We start from the raw sequence: 26,803 nt of genomic DNA, 5'->3' as shown, positions 1-26,803 counted from the left end.
CCTGGGCTCGCTGCATGATTTAAAAAATAAAAATTTTTTAAAAATAGTGCTGCGCCACCTCCTGGGCGATATAATTGTATATTAAGGGGCCCATACACCTAACAATTTTCCCGCCGATATACAGCAGATTCGATCACTGTGATCGAATCTGCTGTGAAATCGTTGCGCAAACGCTGACTGAACAATCGATTTCCATCCGATCCGTCCGTGCAGAAGATTTTGCTCGATCGCCGGCGGGTCCACCGGCGCGTGTCCCGGCTGTCACCTCTGCTCCTTCTACTCTGGGTTCCGGCAGGCTTCACTTCTTCCTGTCCCGACAGGAAGTTTAAACAGTAGAGCGCCCTCTACTGTTTAAACTTCCCCGGACAGGAAGAAGTGAAGCTTGCTGGAACCCAGCGGAGAAGGAGCAGCGGTGACAGCGGGGACACGCGCTGGTGGAGCAGGTAATGTATTCAGGGAGGGCGGCGGCAGCGGCATCTTCACAGATGGTGAATCGGTTTCATGCTGAAAGGCAGCCATACGAGTAAAGGCAGCCATACGATCCCTTTCTGATCAGATTCGATCAGAGAGGGATCTATCTGTTGGTTGATCTGATGGTAAATCGACCAGTGTATGGCCACCTTAATGCTGGGAATACACCATACAATTTTTCTTGATCGGACACGTCGGATATTATCAATCGAGCCATCAGCGGCTCGATTGATAAGAACTATCGTGCCGTGTATTCCCAGCATTAGATTTACCTGCCAGATAGATAATATACACTGGTCTATTTGCCATCAGATCGACCAACAGATAGATCCCTCTCTGATCGAATCTGATCAGAGAGGAATCGTATGGCTGCCTTTACTGCAAACAGATTGTGAATCGATTTCAGCATGAAATCGATGCACCATCTGTAAAGCTGCAGCTGCCGCCCCCCCCCCCCCCCCCCCCAACAGAAAATTGTATGGTGTATTCCCAGCATAGAGGTACATACACACTTCTGATTTTTCCAAACGACCGGTCGTTTGGCTGTCAAATCGGGTATTTGTACAAACGATCGTTCAGCTGATAAGACTGGATTTGACCGATCCGCCAAGCAGATCCGTCAAAACCAGCGTTATCAGCTGAAAAACAGTTTGTACACGCCCGATTAGACATCCAAATGACCGGTCCGAACAACCGGTCATTTGGAAAAATCAGACGTGTGTACGCACTTTAACAGAAAACTCTAACAGAAAATTGTATAGTGTGTACTAGGCTCTGTGATCTCACGGAGGGTTGTACGTCGGTCATTGCAAACTACCAACACTTTCTTGATTCCTATCAGCCGCAGAAGTTGTTGTTTATCCACTGCTAGGTTTATCAGTAATTTCTTTTCTTGTCACTTTGAATTTGTCTAGCCAATACCAGATATCGCTACTGTCCATTATAAGTTAATCTCCTCACTAGTTTCCAGATACCAACCCAATCACAATCTCAGATCACTCTTTTGTCCTCCTCTAGAATTACCACCCGACACTCATGTATACAAGATTTTGCACGTGCTTCACCCCTCCACTCGATTTCCTTGCCACAAAACATCTGTCACTCACCAACCTTTGATATCTTTAACCACTTGAGGACCCACCCTTTACCCCCCCTTAAGGACCAGCGCTGTGCTGAGTGATCTGTGCTGGGTGGGCTCTGCAGCCCCCAGCACAGATCATGTAGCAGGCAGAGAGATCAGATCACCCCCCTTTTTTCCCCACTAGGGGGATGATGTGCTGGGGGGTCCGATCTCTCATGCCTGCATGTGGCTGGCGGGGGGGGCAGCTCAAAGCCCCCTCCACGGCGAAATTCCCCCCTCCCTCTCATACTTGCTCCCCCCCTTGCTCCCCCCCGGAGATCAGGGCTGCACAGGACGCTATCCGTCCTGTGCAGCCAGTGACGGGACGTCCCCTGTCACATGGCGGCGATCCCCGGCCGCTGATTGGCCGGGGATCGCCGATCTGCCTTACGGCGCTGCTGCGCAGCAGCGCCGTACAAATGTAAACAAAGCGGATTATTTCCGCTTGTGTTTACATTTAGCCTGCGAGCCGCGATCGGCGGCCCGCAGGCTATTCACGGAGCCCCCCGCCGTGAATTGACAGGAAGCAGCCGCTCGCGCGAGCGGCTGCTTCCTGATTAATCAGCCTGCAGCAATACTGCGTCGCTGGTCCTGCAGCTGCCACTTTGCCGACGCGCGGTATGAGTGCGCGGTCGGCAAGTGGTTAAAGGGAACCAGAGTGGAAATATATGTAAAAAAATGAAAAAGCAGTTATACATTCCTGGGGCTTCCTCCTGCCCCGTACGCGCTGATCGATCCCACGCCGCCGTCCACCGCTGCCCGCAACTACGAGAACCGGCTCTCATCGCTGACGTCATCAGAGCCGGGCTACGCAGGAGAAGTGCGCCCTCTACGCATCTCTCCATACACTGCTGCAGAGATACACAAAGTGCGCACCTCTGCTACACTTAGACTGGCTCCGACTGACGGATCAGCACGGAGCCGGTTCTCGTAGCTGCGGGCTGAGGAGGACGGCGGCGTGGGATCGATCAGCCCGTATGGGGCTGGAGGAAGCCCCAGGTATGTATAACTGCTTTTTTCAGCTCTGATTCCCTTTAAACGCTCCCTCAAAACTCACTTTTTGTGACAAGCATACGCCCTACCTTAGACCAATGCCCCGTGACCTAAGGCCAAGTTTCACTCTTTAGATATCCTAAAACACACTCCCTCTAGGTATGAATATTGTATACCACCCCACCTCTTGTTCCCCTCTATTCTTTTTGATTGTAAGCTCATAAGGGCAGGACTCTCACCCTTTTGTGTCATCATGTATTCATCATGTTACTTTTGTCACTATAATTACCAATTCTGTATTCTATATCATGATGTACACCATTGTCTGTACTATTATGTACCCCATGTTTGTTTCTTACTTTGTACAGCACCACAGAATATGATGGCGCTTTATAAATCAATAACAAGTTTCCACGCACCTTTACAGCTGGGTGTGAATGTTAATAATACAATTATTAATTCTTTGCCAAAAAACTAAATAGTAGCTCATTGTCTAAGCCTCGAATTATACAAACAGTAAAATAACGGCTTCAGTTAGTAACTGTAGGACAAGTTTAACACCTATATTTAGTACAAGAACATTATAATTATTATTATTAATAATAATATTAATGCTGATATCTTCTGCAGCAAATCACAGAGTTTATACTTACGTCACTAACATTGAGGATGATTCGCCCAGCATCGTGCTGTGTAACGCAAGGATTTACATACATTATTTTACACAAATAACCGTTGATGTGCGAAAGTAGCAGTGTACACATGCCAACAAGTTTTCCCGCTCCAAACTTAACACCCGTTAACTTAAAGTAGTATGAATCTCAGCATTTCCACTTTGTTCTTAAAGTGAATGGGAACCGCATTTAAAAAAAATGAGACAGATACTTACCCAAGGAGAGGGTCCTATAGCCTTCCCGCTCCTTTTTCTGGTCCCCTCGTTCCAGTGCTGGCTCGCCTGGTAGCAGTATTTGACTAATTTAGTCAAATACTGCTTTACCCGGCCGAAGGAGGCTTCAGAAGTCTTCAGGGAGCCCGAGTGCTCCTGAAGAAGGGCGGCCCTGTACTGCGCCTGCGCAAGCACGCTCTCTTGCACACTCACGCCTGTGCAGTATGGAGCCGTACGTCTTCGGGAGGACACGGCTCCCGAAGACTTCCAATACCCTTTCAGTGAGGGATTGAAACGGGGGGGAGCCAGCACAGGATAGAGGGACCCGAGAGAGGAGACGGAAGGTTCTATACCAGCGTTGCCAACCGTCAGTAAATTTACTGACAGTCAGTAAAAAAGTCAACAAATCTGGGCTGTCAGTAAAGTCCATGTGTAAAAGTGTGGTGTCAGTAAAAAAGCCCCTCTCTCTTTCTTAGAAGATCACAGCACTTACTGCTTATCAGTTCACGTATCACTCTGGAATGTACACTGCTCTAGCTAACGGTGGCCATACATCTGTATGTTTGACGGCTGATCAACCATCAGATAAGACAATTATTATTGATATCATAAAAATCGGTGCCATCAAGAGCATGCCTAGTTGACAATCAAACCAATTTCAGGCCGAAATCTGTTGCATGTATCGATCGCATGTAATAACAATTGGACATGCTGGAAAATCTCAGGTTGGCATGCTCGATAAGGTGTGCAGCGGTAAGGGCTCTGATAATCGAGAACAAATGTGAAGGAAACCCGCAGTCGCATCCCCCAAATATAAATGTATCAAAGACCCCTCCCCCAGATGCCATGCATTAATACTTCACCTGTCCGGTGTCCACCACTGCACTCTTCTTCCTCATTCACGCCCCACGTGGTTGCCGGTGTATTGCATGTAGGGCGCATGTGTGATATCTTTCATTTAATTTCAATAATAGATGTCAGTAAAAAAAGTGTTCTGTCAGTAAATTTTTTGTGCTTTGTCAGTAAAAATGTGTTTCCGAGGTTGGCAACACTGTTCTTTACGACCAAGAGCCTTCCCTCTCCTTAGGTAAGTATTTGCTTCATTTTTTTTTAAATGCGGTTCCCATTCACTTTAAAGATTATTTGCAGCTTAACCATTTCAGCCCGCGGGGATTTTTCACCTTATGCATCACAGCAATTTTCACCTCCCATTCATTCGCTAATAACTTTATCACTACTTAACACATTTTATTGATCTATATCTTGTTTTTTCTGCCACTAATTAGGCTTTCTTTGGGTGGTACATTTTGCTAAGAATTATTTTTTTATAAATGCATTTTAACAGGATTAATAAGAAAAAACTGGAAAAAAATCATTATTTCTCAGTTTTGGGCCATTATAGCTTTAAAATCCATGCTAGCATAAACCTATGTATTTTATTTGCCCGTTTTTCTCGGTTATGACACCATTTAAATTTTGTCCCTATCACAATGTATGGCGCCAATATTTTATTTGGAAATAAAGGTGCATTTTTTCCGTTTTGCGTCCACCACAATTTACAAGCTTATAATTTAAAAAATGTTCATAGTACACCCCTTCAAATGCATATTTCAAAAGTTCATGTTTTTTTTTGGTTTTTTGTTTTGTTTTTTATTGTAATTTTTTTCTCTATTAAAAAATGTATTTGGGTAATATTTTGGTGTGGGAAATAAACAGTTAATTTTTAATGTTATTAGATGTGTAAATTGTAATGTAAAAAATATGTAGATGTAGTTTTACTATTTGGCCACAAGATGGCCACCTTGAGTTTTTGCTCCTTGTGCTTCTCGCTAACCGGAAGCACAAGGAGGATGCGGAAAATTTTTTGTGCAGAAAGACTGAAGCCTCTAGTAAGAGCGCTTCGGGTTTTCTGCTGAGGACACGGATCGGAGATCGGGAACCATGTTCCCGTTCACTGATCCCAGGGCTACCGGTGGACAGCAAGGGGGCACGATTGCGCGCGGGAGAGTGCCGAAGCGCGGCACCGCAGCAGAGTAGCCGTCCGGACGTGAGCTTCACGTCTGGGCGGCAGAATGGTTAAATTATGCTGCTTATTTGGTCATTTGTGTGATGCATAAACATTCAGTGGTGTAGCAATAAGGGATACAGAGGTTGGACCAGAGGGGCTTACTAGGGGCCCTCCGTCATCCATCTTATTAGGTTTTACATTGGTACTATGTGTCACAGGAGCCCCACTGGCCGTGAACACGCAAAACCTTCCGATCCGATTCTAGCACACAGATTGAGAGCTATGGACGCAATCTGCGTAGAATTGGCGGAGTTTGAGCGTCACGACGCAGTAGGGAGCCTGTGAGGTTACGAAAATACACTTTTACTCCAACCCAGGGGTAGATCTGCCACCATCTCTGTTTTCTATCAGCCCAGAGAAAACTGCTAACTGGCTATAGACCTGTGAAACAAAAAAACGGTTAAAACTGTGCAATTCCTATCTATCTATCAAAACAGTAGCGTCCCTTCGGAAGTTTAGGTCTCGTCTGTGTATACTGAATAGCAGGTTTACTGAGAGGTAAAGACCTTTTAAGAAGCCTTTATTTGTTACAATATAAATAATTAATATATACAGACAATCGTGAACAATTAAACGATGAGAGACAGTGATAACACAGTACATAAAAGAAAAAGGGATAAAAAGAACGAATACTTATGATTCTGTGGAAAGTCCGTTCGGGAAAAGACAAAGTTCCTTTGTTGCAGTCCGTTCGCAATATGGCCGAACCACACGGCCGTTGCTCCGCCTACAAGATGGCCACTGCTATTTCCCCAAGCAGTGGCAGTCTTTTCGGTATGATGGAAAGTGGGGGAAATCTCTGGGAGTCCTCATGCAATCAGTTTTGAGCACTGACATTTCTGGGCGGAGTCTCAAGCTCAGCCCAGGGGCGTGTCAGGCAGTGAGTTCTCTGGGGAGGAACTTCCAACCATCCACAAAATATGTCCAATTTCATATCCCGCCGGGGGTTTGTCGCACATGCAAACCGATTTCATATTCAGATTGGGCTGAAAATACACGTTCATAGGACATCAAACTTGCAATATTTGGGGCGCACGGGGACCCCATTATTCATATCTCAGCCCCTGCTCGGGTTACCTGGCTATGTCTAGTATCACCATCTTCTACAGAATTAGGGAAACAAAATTATGTAATTTTCATATTCCTCCCATGGATGGTATTTGCAAAATGTGACAAAGTTATCAACACCATGCATTCCATACTCAGTCTAGTCGGTGCCGTCAAGACTGGGAGGAATGTAGGTGTCAATAGACCTCATGCTGTGCTAGCTTCCCCTGTTGAATAGACTCTGTTGGTATTTCAGCTCTGCCCAATTAGCACATTAGTGTCACCAGAGCTTTTCCGGGAGCCTTAAAAGGATTTCTTGCTAAACCAGGTTGCTTTAGCAATATGCTAACGCAGGCCCATTCAGCCCTCATGGCAAAAGGGGGGGAAGGCAGGAAGGAAAAACTTCTATTTAAAAATAAAGAATGTCAGTTTTCCGATCACGGTTGCGATCGGACAATCGGCCGCGAATCCTCGGACGACTGGGCGTCGCCCGGCGTCACACCTCCCCCTTCCCGAGCTCTGCTCAGGGAGGTGTCAACAGGACGCCTTCCGTAGCAGCTATTGGCGCTGTTGGGTCGGGTTCCCCCTGACACCGCGACAGCCCATCAGCGTTCTGGTGTCGGCTGCCTGCTTTGTGTTGGATCGTAAAGTCGTACTGCTGCAATGACAGGCTCCACCGTAGGAGCTTGCCGTTGGTTCCAGCAGTACGGTTTAGCCAACTCAGGGGATTGTGATCAGTGACGATCGTGAAGGAGCGGCCGTACAGATACGACTGCAGTTTCTGTAGGGCCCACACGATCGCCAGGCACTCCTTTTCAGTTGTGGAGTAGGCTACCTCTCGGGGCAGGAGCTTCCGGCTCAGGTAGAGGATAGGGTGTTCATCCCCCTTTCCATCCACCTGGCTGAGGACTGCGCCGAGACCGTAGTCAGAGGCATCGGTTTGCACCACAAACCGACGACTGAAGTCTGGGGCCTGAAGCACAGGGGCGCTTGCGAGGGCCTGCTTCAAGGCCTGGAAGGCATTCTCGCAAGCGGGGGTCCAGCTAACAACCTTGGGGTGCTTCTTGCTAGTGGCATCGGTCAGGGGCTTCGCCAGTGTACTATAGGCGGGAACAAATTTCCTATAGTAGCCGGCGGTCCCCAGGAACGCCTGGACCTGCTTTTTCGTGATAGGTCGAGGCCATGCCAGGATGGCGTCCACCTTTCCCGTGTCAGGTTTCAGGGTGTTACCCCCCACCCGGTGACCTAAGTACTGCACCTCGGTCATGCCAATCTGACACTTACTCGGTTTAACCGTCAGATTGGCCATGGCCAGCCTCTCTAGTACCTGGGACAGGTGTTTGAGGTGTTCTTCCCAGGTGGGGCTGAACACCGCAATGTCATCCAGATACGCTACAGCGAACCCTTGCATTCCCTCTAGCAGGTCGTTCACGGCCCGCTGAAACGTGGCAGGGGCGTTCTTCATCCCAAAGGGCATCATCGTGAACTCGAAGAGGCCGAAAGGGGTGATGAAGGCCGACTTTTGCCTCGCGTCAGGTGCAAGTGGTATCTGCCAATACCCCCGGCTCAGATCCATGATTGATAGGTACCTGGCTGATGCCAGTGTATCTAGCAGCTCATCAATGCGAGGCATGGGGTAGGCGTCTGTAGTGGTGATGGCGTTCAGTTTCCTGTAGTCTACGCAGAACCGAGTTGTCTGGTCCTTCTTGGGGACCAGGACAACAGGGGCTGCCCAGGCACTACAGGACTTTTGAACAACCCCTAGCTCCAGCATCTCCCTCACCTCTTTCTGCATGTCCGCTTGCACCTCTGGGGAGACGCGGTAAGCGGATTGCCTGATGGGGGGATGGGTGCCCGTATCTACCCTATGCACTGCCCGACTGGTCCGCCCCGGGACACCGGAGAAGGTTTGCTGGTACTGGCCCAGCACCTTCTGTAACTGCTCTTGCTGGGCTGAGGCGAGCTGTGGATTGACGTTTAGGTCGCCGTCCACATCTCGTACGTCAGCCAGCAGGTCTAACAGGGGGTCTGCCTCTCCCTGCTCTAACCGGCTGCACACTGGCAGCGCATACTGGGTCCTGTCATGGTGGGCCTTCAGCATGTTTACATGAAAGCTCTTCTGCTTCCTGCCCCCCATGCTCACTAGATACGTCAGAGGGTTTAACCGCTGCACTACAGTAAAAGGCCCCTCCCAGGCTGCTTGCAGCTTGTTCTGCCTCACGGGAAGAAGGGCATATACCTTGTCACCCACATCAAATGACCGCTCTCCAGCAGTGCGGTCGTACCATGCTTTTTGTTTGGCCTGAGCCTGGGCCAGGTTGTTGGTCACTACTGCGGACAGGGACTCCATTTTGTCCCTGAACTTGAGGACGTAATCGACCACGGAGACATCAGTGGGGTCGCCCTTGCCCTCCCATGTCTCCCGCATCAATTGTAAGGGTCCTCGGACATTCCTCCCATACAGGAGTTCAAACGGGGAAAACCCGGTTGACTCCTGCGGCACCTCCCTGTACGCAAACAACAGATGAGGCAGGTATCGTTCCCAGTCCCCACCTTGCGACTCAACAAACGTGGTCAGCATTTGCTTCAGCGTCCCGTTGAACCGTTCACACAGTCCATTGGTCTGCGGGTGGTAGGGACTGGAGACAATGTGCGTCATGTGTATCTTTTTGCACAGGGCCTCCATGAGTTCGGACATAAACTGGGATCCCTGATCGGAGAGCATCTCCGCAGGGAACCCGACTCGGGAGAAAATGTTAAGTAGCGCGTCTGCTACCTTGTCCGCCCTCAGGGAGGAAAGCGCCATGGCCTCAGGATAGCGGGTGGCGTAATCCACCACCGTCAGGATGTACCTTTTGCCACTGCTGCTGGGAGTGGGCAATGGTCCAATTATGTCGACTGCCACTCTGTGAAAGGGCTCACCTATGATTGGCAGTGGACACAAGGGAGCCTTGCGGGGGTTCCCAGCCCGTTTTACCTTTTGGCAAACAGTACATGAGCGGCAATAGTTGGTCACATCGATCCGCATCCTGGGCCAGTAGAAATGACCCTGGATACGGTCAAGTGTCTTGTGGATTCCCAAGTGCCCTGCCAGGGGAATGTCATGTGCGGACTTCAGCACATGCCCCCGGAAGGCACTGGGTACCACAAGCAACTTGGTACCCACACTTGTTTCACCTTCGGTGGGCTGTACAGGCTCGCTGTACAGCTTACCACCTTCCCAATATACCTTGAAGGTATCTTCATTCGTGAGGGGCTCAGAAGCCTGTCTTCTGAGTGCCTCGAGGCTAGGGTCAGTCTGGAGTGCTTGCACAAATGCAGCACTCTCGCTCTCAGCCAGCTGGCCCGTGGCATATGCAGTTAGTGGCTGAAGGCTACCATCCCTGTGGTCAGAGGAGGGGGAGGAGGCCGGAACCTCTTCCACCTGCTCTGAGCCCAGGTTCTGAGCAGCGCGGCTGCGTGTTACTGCCAGTACAGGTACACCTTCAGACTGGCACATACTGGCATTACTCACATCCTGGCTGCATGCATGAATTACAGTGACAGGTACAACAACATTTTCATCACAAACAATCGGTATATCAAACACAGGTACCTGTGACACAGGTACTATTGGACTCGGTACCCCTGGACTGGGCACATTCAACCCACCTCCCCCCTGTTCTTGCCCCTTGGTGCAAAGTACCTTAGTGTGGGCGGAGAGTCCGTCTCCCTCCTGGCAGTCTGAGGGGCTTGGGGCAGGTTCATAATAGGACACAAGCTTGCCCAGGTCGGTCCCCAACAAAACTGGGACCGGCAGTTGGTCCAGGACCCCAACAACCTTCTCTTGAACCCCCACCCCCCAATCGATGGACACCCGAGCCTGGGGAATGCGAGAAAGAGTGCCCCCCACTCCAGTGAGGGTAAGGTATTTGTCAGGGAGGATATTTTCCGTCGGGACCAGGTGCGCACGCACCAGGGTGACATCCGCTCCAGTGTCGCGGAAACCGGTAACAAGCTGGTCGTTCACTGTAACCAGCTGGTGGTTGCTCGTAGCGGAGTGGATCCCTCTCCCACCTGCGAACATGACGTTGTTGGGTGCTCCCGGCTGGGGTGCGCTGGCTGGCGGCAGTTGCCGTGGGCGAGGTGTGGGTGGTGCAGGAGCTGGCGCTGTCTGCCTCCGCTCCGGGCAGTTAAACTTCATGTGTCCGGGCTTGCGGCAAAAGTGACAGGTGATGCCCTCTGTTACTGCAGGCCTGGACGCAGCAGCTGCGCTGGATGGCCTCTGGGGCGCACGGCTCACAGAGGTAGGAGAGTCTGCAAAATTGTGGGACTGACCTCCTCTCCAGCTAGATGGGGCAGTCCTGCGGGTCTCCGGCACCCTGGTCGTTGCAAAGGTCTCAGCGAGGTCTGCAGCGACCGTCGCTGACGCCGGTCGGCGCTCCAGCACAAACTGGCGTACGTCAGCCGGGCAAATGTTCAGAAACTGCATCAGGACGATTAAGTCCTCCAGGACACCGTAAGACCCTTTAGTGAGGCCTAGCGTCCACTGGCGGAGTGTGGTGAGCAGACTGCTGACCACATCTTGATAAGAATCAGTAGATTTTTTCTGCCAGGACCTGAACCTTTTCCGGTAGGCTTCTGGCGTCAGCTGGTACTTAGTGATTATAGCCTCCTTTATAGCGGTATAATCATTGTCCTTTTCCACAGGCAACTCTGAGAAAGCATCAAGCGCTTTGTAGCGCAGCAAGGGTGTCAGATGTCTGGCCCACTGGTCTTGGGACAGACGATACTGACGGCAGGCCTTTTCAAAAGACCTCAAAAACAAGTCAATGTCAGTGTCTTTTTCGATAATAGCAAATTTAAATTTTGCACTTACTGGAGCGGCAGTCCCTTCAGCAGGGAGGCTGGGCGTTGAACTCCGGCTGGCTTGCTGCACTTTCGCCATGTTCAGCTCATGCTGTCGTCTCTCCCGCGCCTCTGCAGATTGGCGTTCCTCTCGCTTTTGCTCCGCCATGTACTGCAGGTACTTGTCCACATCAGTTTCCATCAGCTTTTGCAATGCCTGCTGCATTACTGGATCAACATAACTGGACAGTCCAGTACTGGCCGGTTCCAGGCGAGTACTTTCAGGGGTTCTGGGGTCGGGGATCACACTGACAGCCTCCTGCGTATCTGTTGCCGCATTGCCCGCGGGTTGCTCAACCTCGGTACGCACAGGATCTTCAGTCTCTGGTTCCCCTCGACTTGCGTTAGATGAGCCGGTGTCCTCCACAGTGGACACCTCCAGCGTCCGCAGATTCTGGCTATCCCATCAGTACAAGTCCGTTATCAGGTCCTGCTGTTTCTTGCCGCGGATGTCCATGCCTCTCGCCTCGCACAGACTCTGCAGGTCGGATAGGACCATGACCTTGTAATTCCCGGACATTTCCATGCCAAATAAAAGAAAACTTAGGGGAGGGGTACTGGTTACACAGTCTCTCTGTATATATGAAAAATATATTGCACTCAGTCACTACCAACGAATTAGTTCGTCTCTCGATAGGGCTAATTCGATAGCCCTACCTGAGATACTATCAGCACACACAGATCCCAAACGCTGCCGACCACTGTCACAGGAGCCCCACTGGCCGTGAACACGCAAAACCTTCCGATCCGATTCTAGCACACAGATTGAGAGCTATGGACGCAATCTGCGTAGAATTGGCGGAGTTTGAGCGTCACGACGCAGTAGGGAGCCTGTGAGGTTACGAAAATACACTTTTACTCCAACCCAGGGGTAGATCTGCCACCATCTCTGTTTTCTATCAGCCCAGAGAAAACTGCTAACTGGCTATAGACCTGTGAAACAAAAAAACGGTTAAAACTGTGCAATTCCTATCTATCTATCAAAACAGTAGCGTCCCTTCGGAAGTTTAGGTCTCGTCTGTGTATACTGAATAGCAGGTTTACTGAGAGGTAAAGACCTTTTAAGAAGCCTTTATTTGTTACAATATAAATAATTAATATATACAGACAATCGTGAACAATTAAACGATGAGAGACAGTGATAACACAGTACATAAAAGAAAAAGGGATAAAAAGAACGAATACTTATGATTCTGTGGAAAGTCCGTTCGGGAAAAGACAAAGTTCCTTTGTTGCAGTCCGTTCGCAATATGGCCGAACCACACGGCCGTTGCTCCGCCTACAAGATGGCCACTGCTATTTCCCCAAGCAGTGGCAGTCTTTTCGGTATGATGGAAAGTGGGGGAAATCTCTGGGAGTCCTCATGCAATCAGTTTTGAGCACTGACATTTCTGGGCGGAGTCTCAAGCTCAGCCCAGGGGCGTGTCAGGCAGTGAGTTCTCTGGGGAGGAACTTCCAACCATCCACAAAATATGTCCAATTTCATATCCCGCCGGGGGTTTGTCGCACATGCAAACCGATTTCATATTCAGATTGGGCTGAAAATACACGTTCATAGGACATCAAACTTGCAATATTTGGGGCGCACGGGGACCCCATTATTCATATCTCAGCCCCTGCTCGGGTTACCTGGCTATGTCTAGTATCACCATCTTCTACAGAATTAGGGAAACAAAATTATGTAATTTTCATATTCCTCCCATGGATGGTATTTGCAAAATGTGACAAAGTTATCAACACCATGCATTCCATACTCAGTCTAGTCGGTGCCGTCAAGACTGGGAGGAATGTAGGTGTCAATAGACCTCATGCTGTGCTAGCTTCCCCTGTTGAATAGACTCTGTTGGTATTTCAGCTCTGCCCAATTAGCACATTAGTGTCACCAGAGCTTTTCCGGGAGCCTTAAAAGGATTTCTTGCTAAACCAGGTTGCTTTAGCAATATGCTAACGCAGGCCCATTCAGCCCTCATGGCAAAAGGGGGGGAAGGCAGGAAGGAAAAACTTCTATTTAAAAATAAAGAATGTCAGTTTTCCGATCACGGTTGCGATCGGACAATCGGCCGCGAATCCTCGGACGACTGGGCGTCGCCCGGCGTCACACTATGCTGGTAATGAACATTTCTATATCTGCATTGCATAGTGGTAATCCTTAAAGTGAACCTAAACTGAGAAGGATATGGATTGTCCCTTTTAAAATAATACCGGTTGCCTGACTCTCCTGCTGATCCTGTGTCTCTAATACTTTTAGCCGCAGCCCCTCAACAAGCATGCAGATCAGGTGCTCTGACTGGAGTCAAACTGGATGAGCTGCATGCTTGCTTCAGGTGTGTGATTCAGCCACTACTACAGCCAAAGAGATCAGCAGGACTGCCAGGCAACTGGTATTGTTTAAAAGGAAACATCCATATGCCCCTCAGATAAGGTTCCCCTTAACTAACTCTGATTACACCTCTTGGACACTGCAGCTGTCCTTGGTTGGTTTTGGGGTGCCATATCTATACAGTGCTTAGGGCCCCATGCAGGGGCGTGGCTAGGATCCTAAGTGATCCGGGGCACTGTTGGGCACTCCAGTTGGAAAATGGGTGTGACCATGCACCAGAATGTGGGTGTGGTCATGGGTGGAGCCAAATTTACATGAACGTAACAGCGGTCTAAGTAAGCCTGCCTAGAAAAATGTTGGACGAAGCCCCCACTCTCCATTAATACAAAAAAAGCAACATATCACATAACTAGCCTAGTTATGTGGGATCCATCTGAAAATGGTGCCTGAGAATAATGGCGCACGGTGTTGCCGCTAATCCGTTTGCCGCTTATCGCTATTTAACGTTAAAGCCTTATTGTTATTTAGCGTTAAAGCCTTATCGTCATTTAGCGTTAACACACAGAACCCTCTCTGTACCCATCCCTAACCCCTAAACCCCCCCCTGGTGGTGCCTAAGCCTAAGACCCCCCTGGTGGTGCCTAAGCCTAAGACCCCCCTGGTGGTGCCTAAGCCTAAGACCCCCCTGGTGGTGCCTAACCCTAAGACCCCCCTGGTGGTGCCTAACCCTAACCACCCCCTGGTGGTGCCTAAGCCTAAGACCCCCCTGGTGGTGCCTAACCCTAAGACCCCCCTGGTGGTGCCTAACCCTAAGACCCACCTGGTGGTGCCTAACCCTAACCACCCCCCTGGTGGTGCCTAACCCTAAGACCCCCCTAGTGGTGCCTAATCTTAACCACCCCCCTGGTGGTGCTTAACCCTAACCACCCCCCTGGTGGTGCCTAACCCTAACCACCCCCCTGGTGGTGCCTAACCCTAAGACCCCCCCAGTGGTGCCTAACCCTAACCACCACCCTGGTGGTGCCTAACCCTAACCTTGACAGTGTTACTTTAAATCCATTCACCGTTTTGCAGTTAAATAACGTCTGCAGTTTGGCTTATGTAGGGCGCTATTGATAAATAACGTTAGTGTGTGCCACTATTGATAAATAACGTTAGTGTGTGCCACTATTGATAAATAACGTTAGTGTGTGCCACTATTGATAAATAACGTTAGTGTGTGCCGTTTTTCTTCTTTTTCCCCTGTGCTCCATTATTATGTAGTACTAACGATAAATAGCGATAAGCGTATCTTTTTAATGCGGCGCCATTTGTATGCATAGGCGCTGTGCGCCATTATTCACTGATCCGTCTGTGCTGGCTGGCCTGGCTTTCTGCTGAGTGGCCTGGGATGCCCCCCCCCCCCCCCCACCATGGCATTCCTTGACCTTCTAATGGACCCCCTTCCATGCTCCCATGGGCCTCCCATTGAGGCACCACAACTCCCAGCATGCCCCCATAGAGGAACCACATTTCCTTGCATGCCCCCATAAAGGCATCACAGTGTCCAGGACGGCACCACAGCACCCAGTATGCCCACATGGAGGCATCACTGAACCCAGAATACAATGACCCCCCCCCCCACGATTGATGCACCACAGCTCCCAGGATGCCCGCAATTGAGGCATAACAGCTGACTCTGTCTGGGGGACATCCGTGGCGCCCCAGGATAAATCCGGGGCACGTGCCACTGATCTTTGAGGCTAGCAACGCCCCTGGCCCCATGTGAGACTCGCACTGGGGCCCCATGGCCCTTATTTTCGCCATTGTAAATATTGCATTAATTATCCTGCCGTACTTGAAACATACCTACATAAATTGTATGGGCATACTTATGAATTAATTGTATGGGCATACTTATGAATTAATTGTGTAAGCGGATCATCCAACAATACAAGTACATAAACAGTTAATGTAAAGTATAGCAATACATCTACATGTTATTAGAATGAGTACAGTAAGCATATGTAGTAGAGAAGGCAGCAGGTCCCTTGACAATTGGCGTGGGAGGCTGATGAGGATGAGTCTCTAGAGAATGACCAAGATAGATGATTTGCTTTTTTGGAAAAAGTGCATTTCAAGGGTGTGCTCGAAGGTTGTGAAACTCACATTATGAAGGATATGGTGTGGAAAGAAGTACCAGAGGAGCAGTGACACTTGAGAGAAGTCTTGGATGTGATAGTGTGAGTAAGTGAGCAAGGTAACAGATACAGTTGAGTCCCGGTTATCTGGAACTCCACTAACCAGAAGTCTCAACCAACCAGCACAAATTGCCAGCAGTACTTACGTGAGGCCAATTTCTTAAAGGATATATGAGACGAATTACAGCAGTGTAGCTTTACTTGGGGCTTCGTCCAGCCCCTAGAAGTCTCTGTGTCCCTCACTGCGGTTCCGCTGTCTCCCGTTCTTCTGGTGTCCCCACCATACACCAGGGAAGCGCGACCACGAGTGGCGCGTGCACACACCAGTGGCGACCACGAGTGGCGCGTGCACACACCAGTGGCGACCACGAGTGGCGCGTGCACACACCAGTGGCGACCACGAGTGGCGAGTGCACACACCAGTGGCGACCACGAGTGGCGAGTGCACGCACCAGTGGCGACCACGAGTGGCGCATGCACACACCAGTGGCGACCACGAGTGGCGAGTGCACGCACCAGTGGCGACCACGAGTGGCGCATGCACACACCAGTGCATGTGCAGAAGCCACTGCCCCAGCCGGGTCTATGGCCGCTACCAGAGCCGGGCTGAAGCATAGGCTGGAGAGGCTCCAGCCTCAGGGCGCAGTGTAGGAGGGGGCGCAGAATTTTTTCATTCAGCTGTCATTCCTAATTGTGTTTGAGGCAGAAAGAAATAAGAAAAGGGGATACATAGCAGTGACTGCAAGCCAGATAACTAGAGATTAAGGTGGTGGGGGGGTTGTGGGCCTTGTGGCGCCTCTTAGTCTAAAAGCTATCTGTCAGGAATATATTGGGGTGCTGATGCTGTTAAGGATAATAAAGTAATATATTTTCATTTTCCCATTTTTATATCTGCTGTGGTATGTCAAAGGTGTAGATATGCAGGCTAGATTCATGGACTGTTCATGTATTTGTGTGGGTGGGTCACTAGACCTACATTTGCATCTAAAGAGGTCTTCAGTGAATAAGACCAGTCACCTTCAATAGGCAAGGAAGCGGCTCATTAGGCCACTAGCAGTCACTTTTGATCTGCTGTCCCAGGTGTGATTGTCTGTGTCTGTCTACAGGCATTTACAGGCAAACTGCTACCTGTAACCAAAGTGCAATCTTTTCATGTATGTGCTAATATACACTTTAACCTAGGAAATAATGTTGAGGAAGCCTTTTGATGTCTGGTAGGATACAATCTTACCTATTGAATTCTGCAACCTTCAAGAAGCTAAAACAGGAACCCTTTGACGTTTGCATATCACAGGAAGATTATGACAAGCGTTCGGTGATGTCACAAACGGGGAAATTGCATTAGTTCCTGGGGGCTGGACATTAAATGCCCCAGGGGACACTTCAGAGTATAAAAAGAAGAGCCAGATACCTAGAAAGAATCTTCTCTTGGAGGTAGCGCTTTAGTTAGAGATGATCGCGACTCCTGGTCGAAACGGCGTCCTCCCGTCAAACAACGTTCTAACCTAAGCTGGTAACGTTCTTTTTTCCCCCGTTTATTTTTACGCAAATATCCGTGTGTGTGTATCTTTGTAACCTCTTATTTTTGTAACTGTTATCTTTGTAACTTTTTTTTATTTTGTTTTTTGTAATCTTTTGTATATATTCTGTTCTGCATTGTTCCACGTTTTTTATGGAATATTAAATCGTTATTTAATAAGCTTGACTTCTGCTGTGCTAAACTAACACTCATAGCCTAGAAGAGATTGAAGTGCCTAGAAGAGATTGAAGTGCAACTGTGTATAGTCCATGCCTATTTGTATGCTTGAGCAACACTACCATATGAAATTGTAATTGCATTGTGTGTGGGGGTGTTTGTCATATGTTGGCCTAAAGCGCGCAGCTGACCCAACGTACGAAAAACGCCAGTGCGAGTAGCGACAGCAGAGTGGCTAACAGTATCGTTCAGAACGACTGTTAGTGGTTTTTTTGCTTCACTACAGTGTAAGATTGCAACTGTGTGTGTGTGTGTGTGTGGGTGCGTGGCGTTCCCGTATTCGGCCTAAGCGCAAAGCTGACCCGAATACGAAAACGCGGATTGCGCGCTGAGGACTCGACAGCAGATTGGAAGTGTCTAGCGAACCGCTAGTGGTGGCAGTGAGAGGTGTTCTGAGGGGTCCCAGCCTTGTTTTAGCTCGAATAAGGCTGCTCCCCGCTTGATCTGGTCAAACCCGCAGTCGGGAACCGTATACGCAGGCGTGCCGCGGGCCGGTTCCTGACACTATCAGTGTGTGATGGCTGGGGTGGCAGGGATGGAGGGGCGCACTTTGGTGTCTTAGCCTTGGGTGCTGGAGGACCTTGTCCCGCCTCTGGCCGCTACGCAAAGAACACCAGAAGATTGGGTGACAATGGAACTGTGGCAAGTGACACAGCTTGCAGAACCATTTTTCCCTGCAATTTCCCAGGTCTCCTCCATCGGCTTTTGCGATTGCATTTACCGCAAATGTTTTGCCACAATCGTTCCACAATTTTTCATCTGCGGTGGCATACGCTGTAATTGCAACAGAGCGCAGCGTGCTGGAAAAAGCGGACAGCTGTGCAAATTTAAAAAGCACAGAAAATTGAGAATGTAAATTGAATGAACGGTCAGGACGAGTGTTTCTGAGCAAGGCTATTGACTTAAAAATCCTGAGGAAACGTGCGTATTTTGCTGTCTGTGGCAAAAACGCGCACAATCACAGCTACCGTCTTCCATGCCTAAGGAGGAGAGCCATGCATTCGTGGATTAGAATTAGAATGCCATTAGTCCAAAGTCCGTCTCATAATTCTTCCATGCCTGGTGCATGTTTCGTGGCCTCTATGTCACTTGCTCAGGTGTTCAACATTGCGCAAAAGGTGGATCAGCGCAACACCAGGCCGCCTCCAAATGGCCTCCAATCAGAGATGCGCTGTGCCCCCCCAGGAACTACAAACGCACCTTGAACCCAAACAGAAGCTCTGCATATACACCAAAAGCATGGCTGTTAAGTGGGAGCAGCTGACCAAAAACGAATTAAATTAGTACATAGCAAGGAAATGAGCAGCGCTACTTAAAAACAGACTAGTGCCTACCTGCAAAAGAGTGCAAGCCCCACTTGTGGGGTCGAATACACACCGAGCATACACATGACCTGTCTACCACTGGAGGATGTTGGTTTCCTGTAACAGCTTGCATGCAACCTATTAAGTACTCGTCCCTCCCACTGCGAAGAAGTCAATCCTCCATGGGAGGGGCCTAACACTAACTAAATCCTAACCTATGTATATGCATAGCCTGGGTGCGCTACCAAGTAAAATTCAACATTGTTCGTATAAAGTTTGAAATGCCACAGATGCAGCCTTAAAGAGGAACTCCAGTGAAAATAACGTAAAGAACAAGTGCTTAATTTTTACAATAATTATGTATAAATGATTTAGTCAGTGTTTGCCCATTGTAAAATCTTTCCTCTCCCTGATTTACATTCTGACATTTATCACATGGTGTCATTTTTACTGCTGGCAGCTGATGTCAGTGGAAGGAGATGCTGCTTTTTTGGCAGTTGGAAACAGCTGTTATTTCTCACAATGCAACAAGGTTACCACAGTGTGATGTCAGAACCATGGTCCTGACATCACACTGTGGGAGGGGTTTCACCACAATATCAGCCATACAGAGCCCCCTGATGATTGAGAAAAGGAATAGATTTCTCATGGGAAAAGGGGGTATCAGCTATTGGTTGGTATGAAGTTCAATCCTTGGTTATGTTTTCTCTCTAAATTATGTATAGAATAATTATATTATTTATGTATACTGACCCAGAATCTTAATAACCTTTTGGCTGCCGCCGCATCTTGTTTGAGATAACACAGTGCAGCTGCACCACAGCCGGGTATATTTGGCCCCCACAAATGCAGGGTAGTGCGGGTGGTGCTGTGATATTTAGCATACATTGGGTCTCCTATATACCGACATCTTACGGCTTCCGATGACATGACATGGCCGTAGATCAGGCAACTATCACCGAAATCCCTGGCCACTCTTCACTTAGATGAGGAAGGGTCAGCAGAATGAGTTGCACAACACGGGTGGCTGGGGTAAAGACTTGGGAAGCCACAACGTGTGGTGGGATGCCTTGCCAAAGAAATGACTGACCACCAGTAGGCACGCAGGGGTGTTGGTAAACAAAATTACTGGACACGATGTGGGGTGGGGGTGGATTGATGTGCGGGGGGGGGGGGGGGGGGCACGGTTGTGTGGGTTCTGGGATGATAATTTTGCTGTAGCCTACAATAAATCGGCCTGCAGCCAGGGGCGTAGCAATAGGGGTTGCAGAGGTAGCGACCGCATCGGGGCCCTTAGCTCAGAGGGGCCCCAAGGGACCCTCCCTCAGCACAATATTAGCTCTCTATTGGCCCTGTGCTGGTAATAATCACTTCTACAGATACTTTAAATAGTGGTAATCATTAACAAACAGTTTCCCATCCCCTACTTGCACCTTTGACACTGTGAAAATCTTTGACAGGTTTTGGTGCGCCGTACCATTTGTTATGTATAGAGTGCTTGGGGGGGGGGACCCATGTAAAACTTGCACCGGGGCCCAAAGCTCCTTAGCTACGCCACTGCCTGCAGCACTGGCAAACCACTAATGAAATTGGCGGATTAAAGGTTAAAGCTGGTTGTTAGCCATAAAATCAAATTCCAAATATGATCATAAATGTATCTGCTGTAATGAATCTTGTCGCAGTCAGCCTGGCTCCTTTCTGGTATGTTCCCAAATTCTTGCTCCTCACTGATTGGCTGAGGGCAGTTCAGTGTGACACGAGGCTGAGAAGGGAAATACACCTCACCCCTCTGCAGAAACTGCTGAAATATGACATATGCTGTGTCCACATGTGTTTACAAAGCAAGCTAGACATGACAGTGCAGTTTTTAGTACACAGCTCGGTGGGGAGGAGAGCTAGCAATAAATACATCATTTCAAGCAGTAAAAAAAAAAAAAAAAAAAGGGTAAGTGAGGAAATTACATCAGGATTGGCTTCAGTCAGTGGCAGTAAAGATGTAAATACCTGAAACAGTTTTCTCTTTATTTGCTGTATAAGATTCACTGAACTAAAAATGTAGACAGTACAACACATAAGTTAAGTAAGTAGAGCAAGTATTTATCTAATTACTGTATATACTCGAGTATAAGCCTAATTTTTGGGTCCAAAAAAAGTGGCCCAAAAGTGGGGGTCTCGGCTTATACTCGAGTCACTACTCTTTGAGTAACCCCCACAGTGCCCCCACTGTACGTACAGTGACGCATCATCTGAGGGAGACCACACACTTGACATTTCCATGAGAGGTCTCAGGCTCTCAGCTAACCTCATCTGGAGTTGTAGCCTTGGAAGGCATATAGGGACAGTGTCTATAGAGTGGTGAGAATCCTTGCATTCCTATATCACGTTTTAGATACATGACTATGTGGCTCTGCATTCCTTGCTTTATCTTTATGTCAGCTGAAACTTTACAACAGGAGTTCTTTGTATGTCCATCTCCATTGTAGGCCTGTGTCCTGGCTTATTATTGCAATCTGCTGAAATTATGCTGCTTTTCTAATGTATGGTTGTGGCCGGCCATGGCTGTGAGTGGTGTTGTGGTTGTGACTTTTGCACCCCCCCCCCCCCCCCCCCCCTGCTTATACTCGGGTCAAACATCTTTTTTCCAGTTTTTAAGGTAGAAGTTAGGAGGTGGGCTTATACTCGGGTTTATCTTATACTCGAGTATATACAGTATATATGTGGATTTTTTTTCCTTGGCATAGTATGGCTCTCAGATATTATTGTAAATGCCAGTTTGCGTTCTCTAAATCCCCCTATGTCTGACCTCTGATAACAAGAACAACAACAAAGAAAAGTTTTGCCTCAGTTTGTACATAAATAAAGCATGATCTGCTGCCTGCTTATCAATCAGCTAATTAACACCCAGATTCTCGGCTCTGCGCCGCCTGTAAGCCGCACCTCGCTCTCATCGTCTTTCGCTGCAAAGACAACAGTTTAATGAATCAAAGCTATAACACTTGCGCGGAGTTTAGTTATATATAGAAATCCGAGATTAGCAGCAATTGCCCGGAGCAGAGAATTCCTCCAGTGGGGTATGCAGGTCCACAAAGAGGCTTAGCCAGTCTGTCTCTATTATACTGCTTAGCGGGAAAATGGCCCTGACTCACTAATGGTAAGATGACCGTGCATGTAAAGCACACAGCAATTTTATCGGTATTTACACCACTAACGGAACGTGTGTTGCGCACATAGTACAACTTCCTTATGTATACAACACACGTGTTGCTTCTATGTTGTAAAGCTGGATACCACCCCCTAACATTTCCCCAACAGGAAATAACTGCATAATCACCTTTACATTTTTAAAAAAAATTCTTTGATACAAATCCTAACATAAATCTGCACTGTTTCTACTTCCTGATTCATGGAAGCAGACATATTGTTAACATCCTGTGCCTTCATATGAGCTTATCTGCCATCTCTGCCATGGCAATCATGTGACATGAGGAGGGATCAAATTACAACTTGTGATTAGACAGAAATGAGGGGGAAATAATGTGATTAGACACAAATGAGGGGGAAATAAACAGGCTGACCTCTCTAAATACATACAGGGTGCATCATTTTGATATGTTTTCCTTCTGCTCTGTGCAAGAGTTCAGGGCCGCTTTAAAGAGGGACTGTAACCAAGGATTGAACTTCATCCCAATCAGCAGCTGATATCCCCTTTCCCATTAATACAAGAAAGGTTTGGATCAGCAGCGCCCATCAAAGGAGAAACGTGTGTGCCCAGGCTTACAGCATTCCACACCACTGGAGCTGTTACTTCAGAGAATCCACTTGAAGCAGGCACCCCCTATTTAAATAGTCATCTCTTTATTGATTACATCAATTAACCTCCCTGGCGGTTAATTTTTTTTTTCAAATGGTGAAAAAAAACTTTTTTTTTAATTTTTTTTTTGTTTCATGTAAAGCTACCAGAGTGGTAGCTACATGAAACACCACTAGAGGGCGCATGTGGCCCTCTAGTGCGATCGTCGCCGGCAACATTAGCAAACAGGGGAGCGTGTATATAACGCGTTCCCCTGTTTGGCTTCTCCTGTCGCCATGGCGACGATCGGCATGACGTCATGGACGTCAGCCGACGTCCTGACGTCAGGCGCACTCGATCCAGCCCATAGCGCTGCCCGGAACTCATTGGTCCGGGCAGCGCAGGGCTCTGGCGGGGGGGGCCCTCTTCTGCCGCTGCGTGCGGGCGATCGCCGCAGAGCGGCGGCGAGCAAGCTGTGCGCGCTTCTAGCAAAGTGCTAGCTGCGCGCACAGCACTTTACATGGTGCAAATCGCCCCACCAGGGGCTGAGATATCTCCCTGCGCGGCATAGCCCGAGCTCAGCTCGGGCTTACCGCCAGGGAGGTTAAAAGCAGCGTTACAATGACAGATCGTTGTTTCGAGCCACCATGCTCTTTATCACTTGATAAAGAGCATGGTGGCTCAAAACAGCGGTCTGTCGTTGTAACGCTGCTTTTAATTGATGTAATCAATAAAGAGATGACTATTTAAATAGGTGGTGCCTGCTTCAAGTGGATTCCCCTTTACCATGAGAAATCTTTACCTTTTCTCAAATAGATCATCAGGAGTGTCTGCATGGCTGATATCATGGTGAAACTCCTCCCACAGTGTGATGTCATGACCATGGTCCTGACAGTTTGCTGTCTGTGAACCTTGTTGCATTGTGGGAAATAACAGCTGTTTCCAACTGCCAAGCAACCAGTATATCCCTCTGTGCATATGTATATCTGATCTATAAAAAAACAAAAAACTTTTAGCCTATCGCATTGTTAGTGGGGGCGGTTATAAATAACGGCAGTTGGTGCTGTCGTTAATAAAGGAAGCATTAATTAATAAAGTGAAATTGTAAAAAAAAAATAAAAAAAAAAATAAGCACATTTATTCATTATGTTATTTTCAGTACAGTTTTTTATGATTTATTTACTGTATAATCATTTTGGTAGAAATTAGTAAAGTGCTGTGATATGTTTTATATATTCTGGGCAGCACGGTGGTGTAGTGGTTAGCTCTCTCGCCTTGCAGCGCTGGGTCCCTGGTTCGAATCCCAGCCAGGGCACTATCTGCAAAGAGTTTGTATGTTCTCTCTGTGTCTGCGTGGGTTTCCTCCGGGCACTCCGGTTTCCTCCCACGTTCCAAAAACATACAGATAAGTTAATTGGCTCCCCCTAAAATTGGCCCTAGACTACAGTACTTACACTACATAATATAGACATATGGCAATGGTAGGGATTAGATTGTGAGCTCCTTTGAGGGACAGTTAGTGACAAGATATATATATACATTGTACAGCGCTGCGTAATATGTTGGCGCTATATAAATACTAAATAATAATAATAAAAAAATAATAATAATAATAATTCTTCCATAGTATTTTTATGGCATTGACACTTATTGAATAGGCCTTTTAACTTTGTTCTTTAGGGGTAACCAGATAGAATTTAGATTTTTTTTCACCTCAGATATAGAAGTGGCATAGAAGTCTTTAAAAACTGTTGTTCCACTTTAAATAGAAACTGTAACCAAGGATTGAACCTCATCCCAATCAGTAGCAGATACCCCCTTTCCCATGAGGAATCTTTACCTTTTCCCAAATGGATCATCAGAGGGGTCTGTATGGCTGATATTGTAAAGAAACCCCTCCCACAGTGTGATGTTAGGAGGAACTAGGTCCTGACAGTTTCCTGTCTGTGAACCTCGTTGCATTGTGGAAAATAACAGCTGTTTCTAACTGCCAAGCAATGAGTATCTCCCTCTGTGAATATGTATCTATAAAAAACAGCCTTTTAGCCTGTCGCATTGTTAGGGGGTGTGGTTAAAAATAATGGCTGTCTACTTGTTTTGTTGTCTGCCAGTAGTAAAGGTGATGACCTGCAGGCTAATTGTGGATCAAACAATATGAACAAATTACATGGCGAATATCAATCATTTCTTGATCTCTCCTATTTTTTTAGCTTCTCACTTTGCAATGCATTGATTTATTTTAACCCCTGTTTGGTTGAAGATGAAGTTGAAGTTCCTGTTTAACACTCTGCTGCCCACTTGTATGAGTCATTATCAGTTGAGATACAGATGTGTTTGGTTCTTCTAGGTGGACAGTGGGCTAAGCCATGGCGCTCCCCTCCTGGTTCAGATGGAATGACTCAAACCTGAGACTCTCCCAGAGGAGCCCGTCGGACATGGTGATGGAGACGCTGATGATGGAGCTCAGCTGGCAGATGAAGCAGGCAGAGAAGCAGCACCGCGAGAGGGAGAACGAGTACCGCAAGATAAAGACCGGGGTGGACTACAGCTGGCTGGTCAGTTATCCCAAACACAACTTTGACATCAGCCCCGGGGAGAGGCTTCAACTGGAGGATTCCTGCAGCAAGATCCACCCGTCCTACTGCGGCCCATTCATCCTCAGGTAAGAAGCTGGCACTTAAAGTGTACCCGAGGGTAATAAATAACATACTGAAGAAGAGGTAGGTCTCTGGAAACCCCCAACCCTGTCCTCAAGGCCCACCAACAGTGAATGTTTTGCAGGAAACCACAAACATGCTGTCAGACTTGTCTGGTCACCCGCTGTGAGTCAGACTGTATAACAATAACAATAACAGTAATATTTTTATAGCGCTTTTCTCCCTGGGGACTCAAACTGCGCTGTGACCTGCATTATGCAGTCTCAAAGGCTAGGGAAAAAAGGTGAATTTTTAGCCTTATTTTAAACTATCCAGAGAAGGAGCCTCTCGTACTGATTGTAGAAGTGAGTTTCATAGAGTGGTTGCTGCATACAGGGGCGTAACTAGAAATCACTGGGCCCCCCTGCGGAGCTTTGCATGGGGACCCCTCCCACCAAGGGGGCTGGGCGCTGTACACGAGAACCTGACGCACACTGAATGGGGACGGTCTACAAAACTTTGTCTGCAAACTTTGTATGATTCCTTATCAGTGGCTGAGTAGATGCAGTCATTAGAACAATTGTGCAGAGAGCAGAAAGTTTCTTCTCTCTTTGCCCATGTTTGTCAGTCTATCAGGATGGGGCCCCCTGTGGCTTTTGGGCCCCCCTGCAGCTGCATCCCTTGCAGGGTCTATTGATACGCCCCTGGCTGCATAGGAAAAGGCCCGAGCGCCAAATGTTAAGTGTATCCTGGGAATAACCAGCTTCATCTTTTTGGCAGAGCGGAGGGTGCGTGGAGGGGCATAAAGTTCCAATAGATCCGCTATGTATTTGGGTCCCATGTGGTTTAGAGCCTTGAATGTCAGCAGGCAAATCTTAAAATTGATTCTCCATTTTACTGGCAACCAGTGAAGAGTTTGCAGTACTGGGGTGATGTGTGAGCTGCGGGGGGCATTGGCTAGGAGTCTGGCTGCAGCATTCTGTACTAGTTGTAAGGGGCGCAGAACCATATGACTGACATAGAACCCAGCCCTAACGCCTACGAAAGCTCCTGCCTAATATAAACTACAACACGACACACATGCAGTACGTAACCAAACCTATGATCACTGGTTCGAATTGGCCCGTTTAGATGGACTGAAAACGGCCGTGTCCCAGTGTCCTGTTTGAAAAACAGCCTGCACAGTGCATCTGGTGGACTCCAAATGTCAAATCACGAAAAAATAAAAATCATAAAATGCATAAATCATAAAAACATATCTGCTGAACACCACACTGAAGGGTAAACTCAATAGAACTAGCCTAGCTGGTGACGTCTCACCATATGATTCAATAGAGGTGCTAAA

The 26,803-nt window shown here is 48.0% G+C and overlaps 1 protein-coding gene across 1 annotated transcript in view; it reads left to right on the top strand.

Moving 5' to 3' along the window:
- Window positions 1-26,803, top strand: part of RD3 (RD3 regulator of GUCY2D) — a 76,181-nt gene that overhangs the window by 28,066 nt on the left and 21,312 nt on the right. Inside the window, exon 2 of the mRNA XM_068232931.1 lies at window positions 25,170-25,484. Within this exon, the coding sequence (XP_068089032.1) occupies window positions 25,189-25,484 (296 nt within the window). The 5' untranslated portion in view covers window positions 25,170-25,188. The remainder of the gene's footprint in view (window positions 1-25,169; window positions 25,485-26,803) is intronic.

The sequence above is a fragment of the Hyperolius riggenbachi genome, chromosome 4 (genome assembly GCF_040937935.1).
Source record: "Hyperolius riggenbachi isolate aHypRig1 chromosome 4, aHypRig1.pri, whole genome shotgun sequence".
NCBI lineage: Eukaryota > Metazoa > Chordata > Amphibia > Anura > Hyperoliidae > Hyperolius > Hyperolius riggenbachi.
The sequence above is the reverse complement of the archived record's forward strand: the minus strand, read 5'-3'. Positions and strand labels throughout refer to the sequence as shown.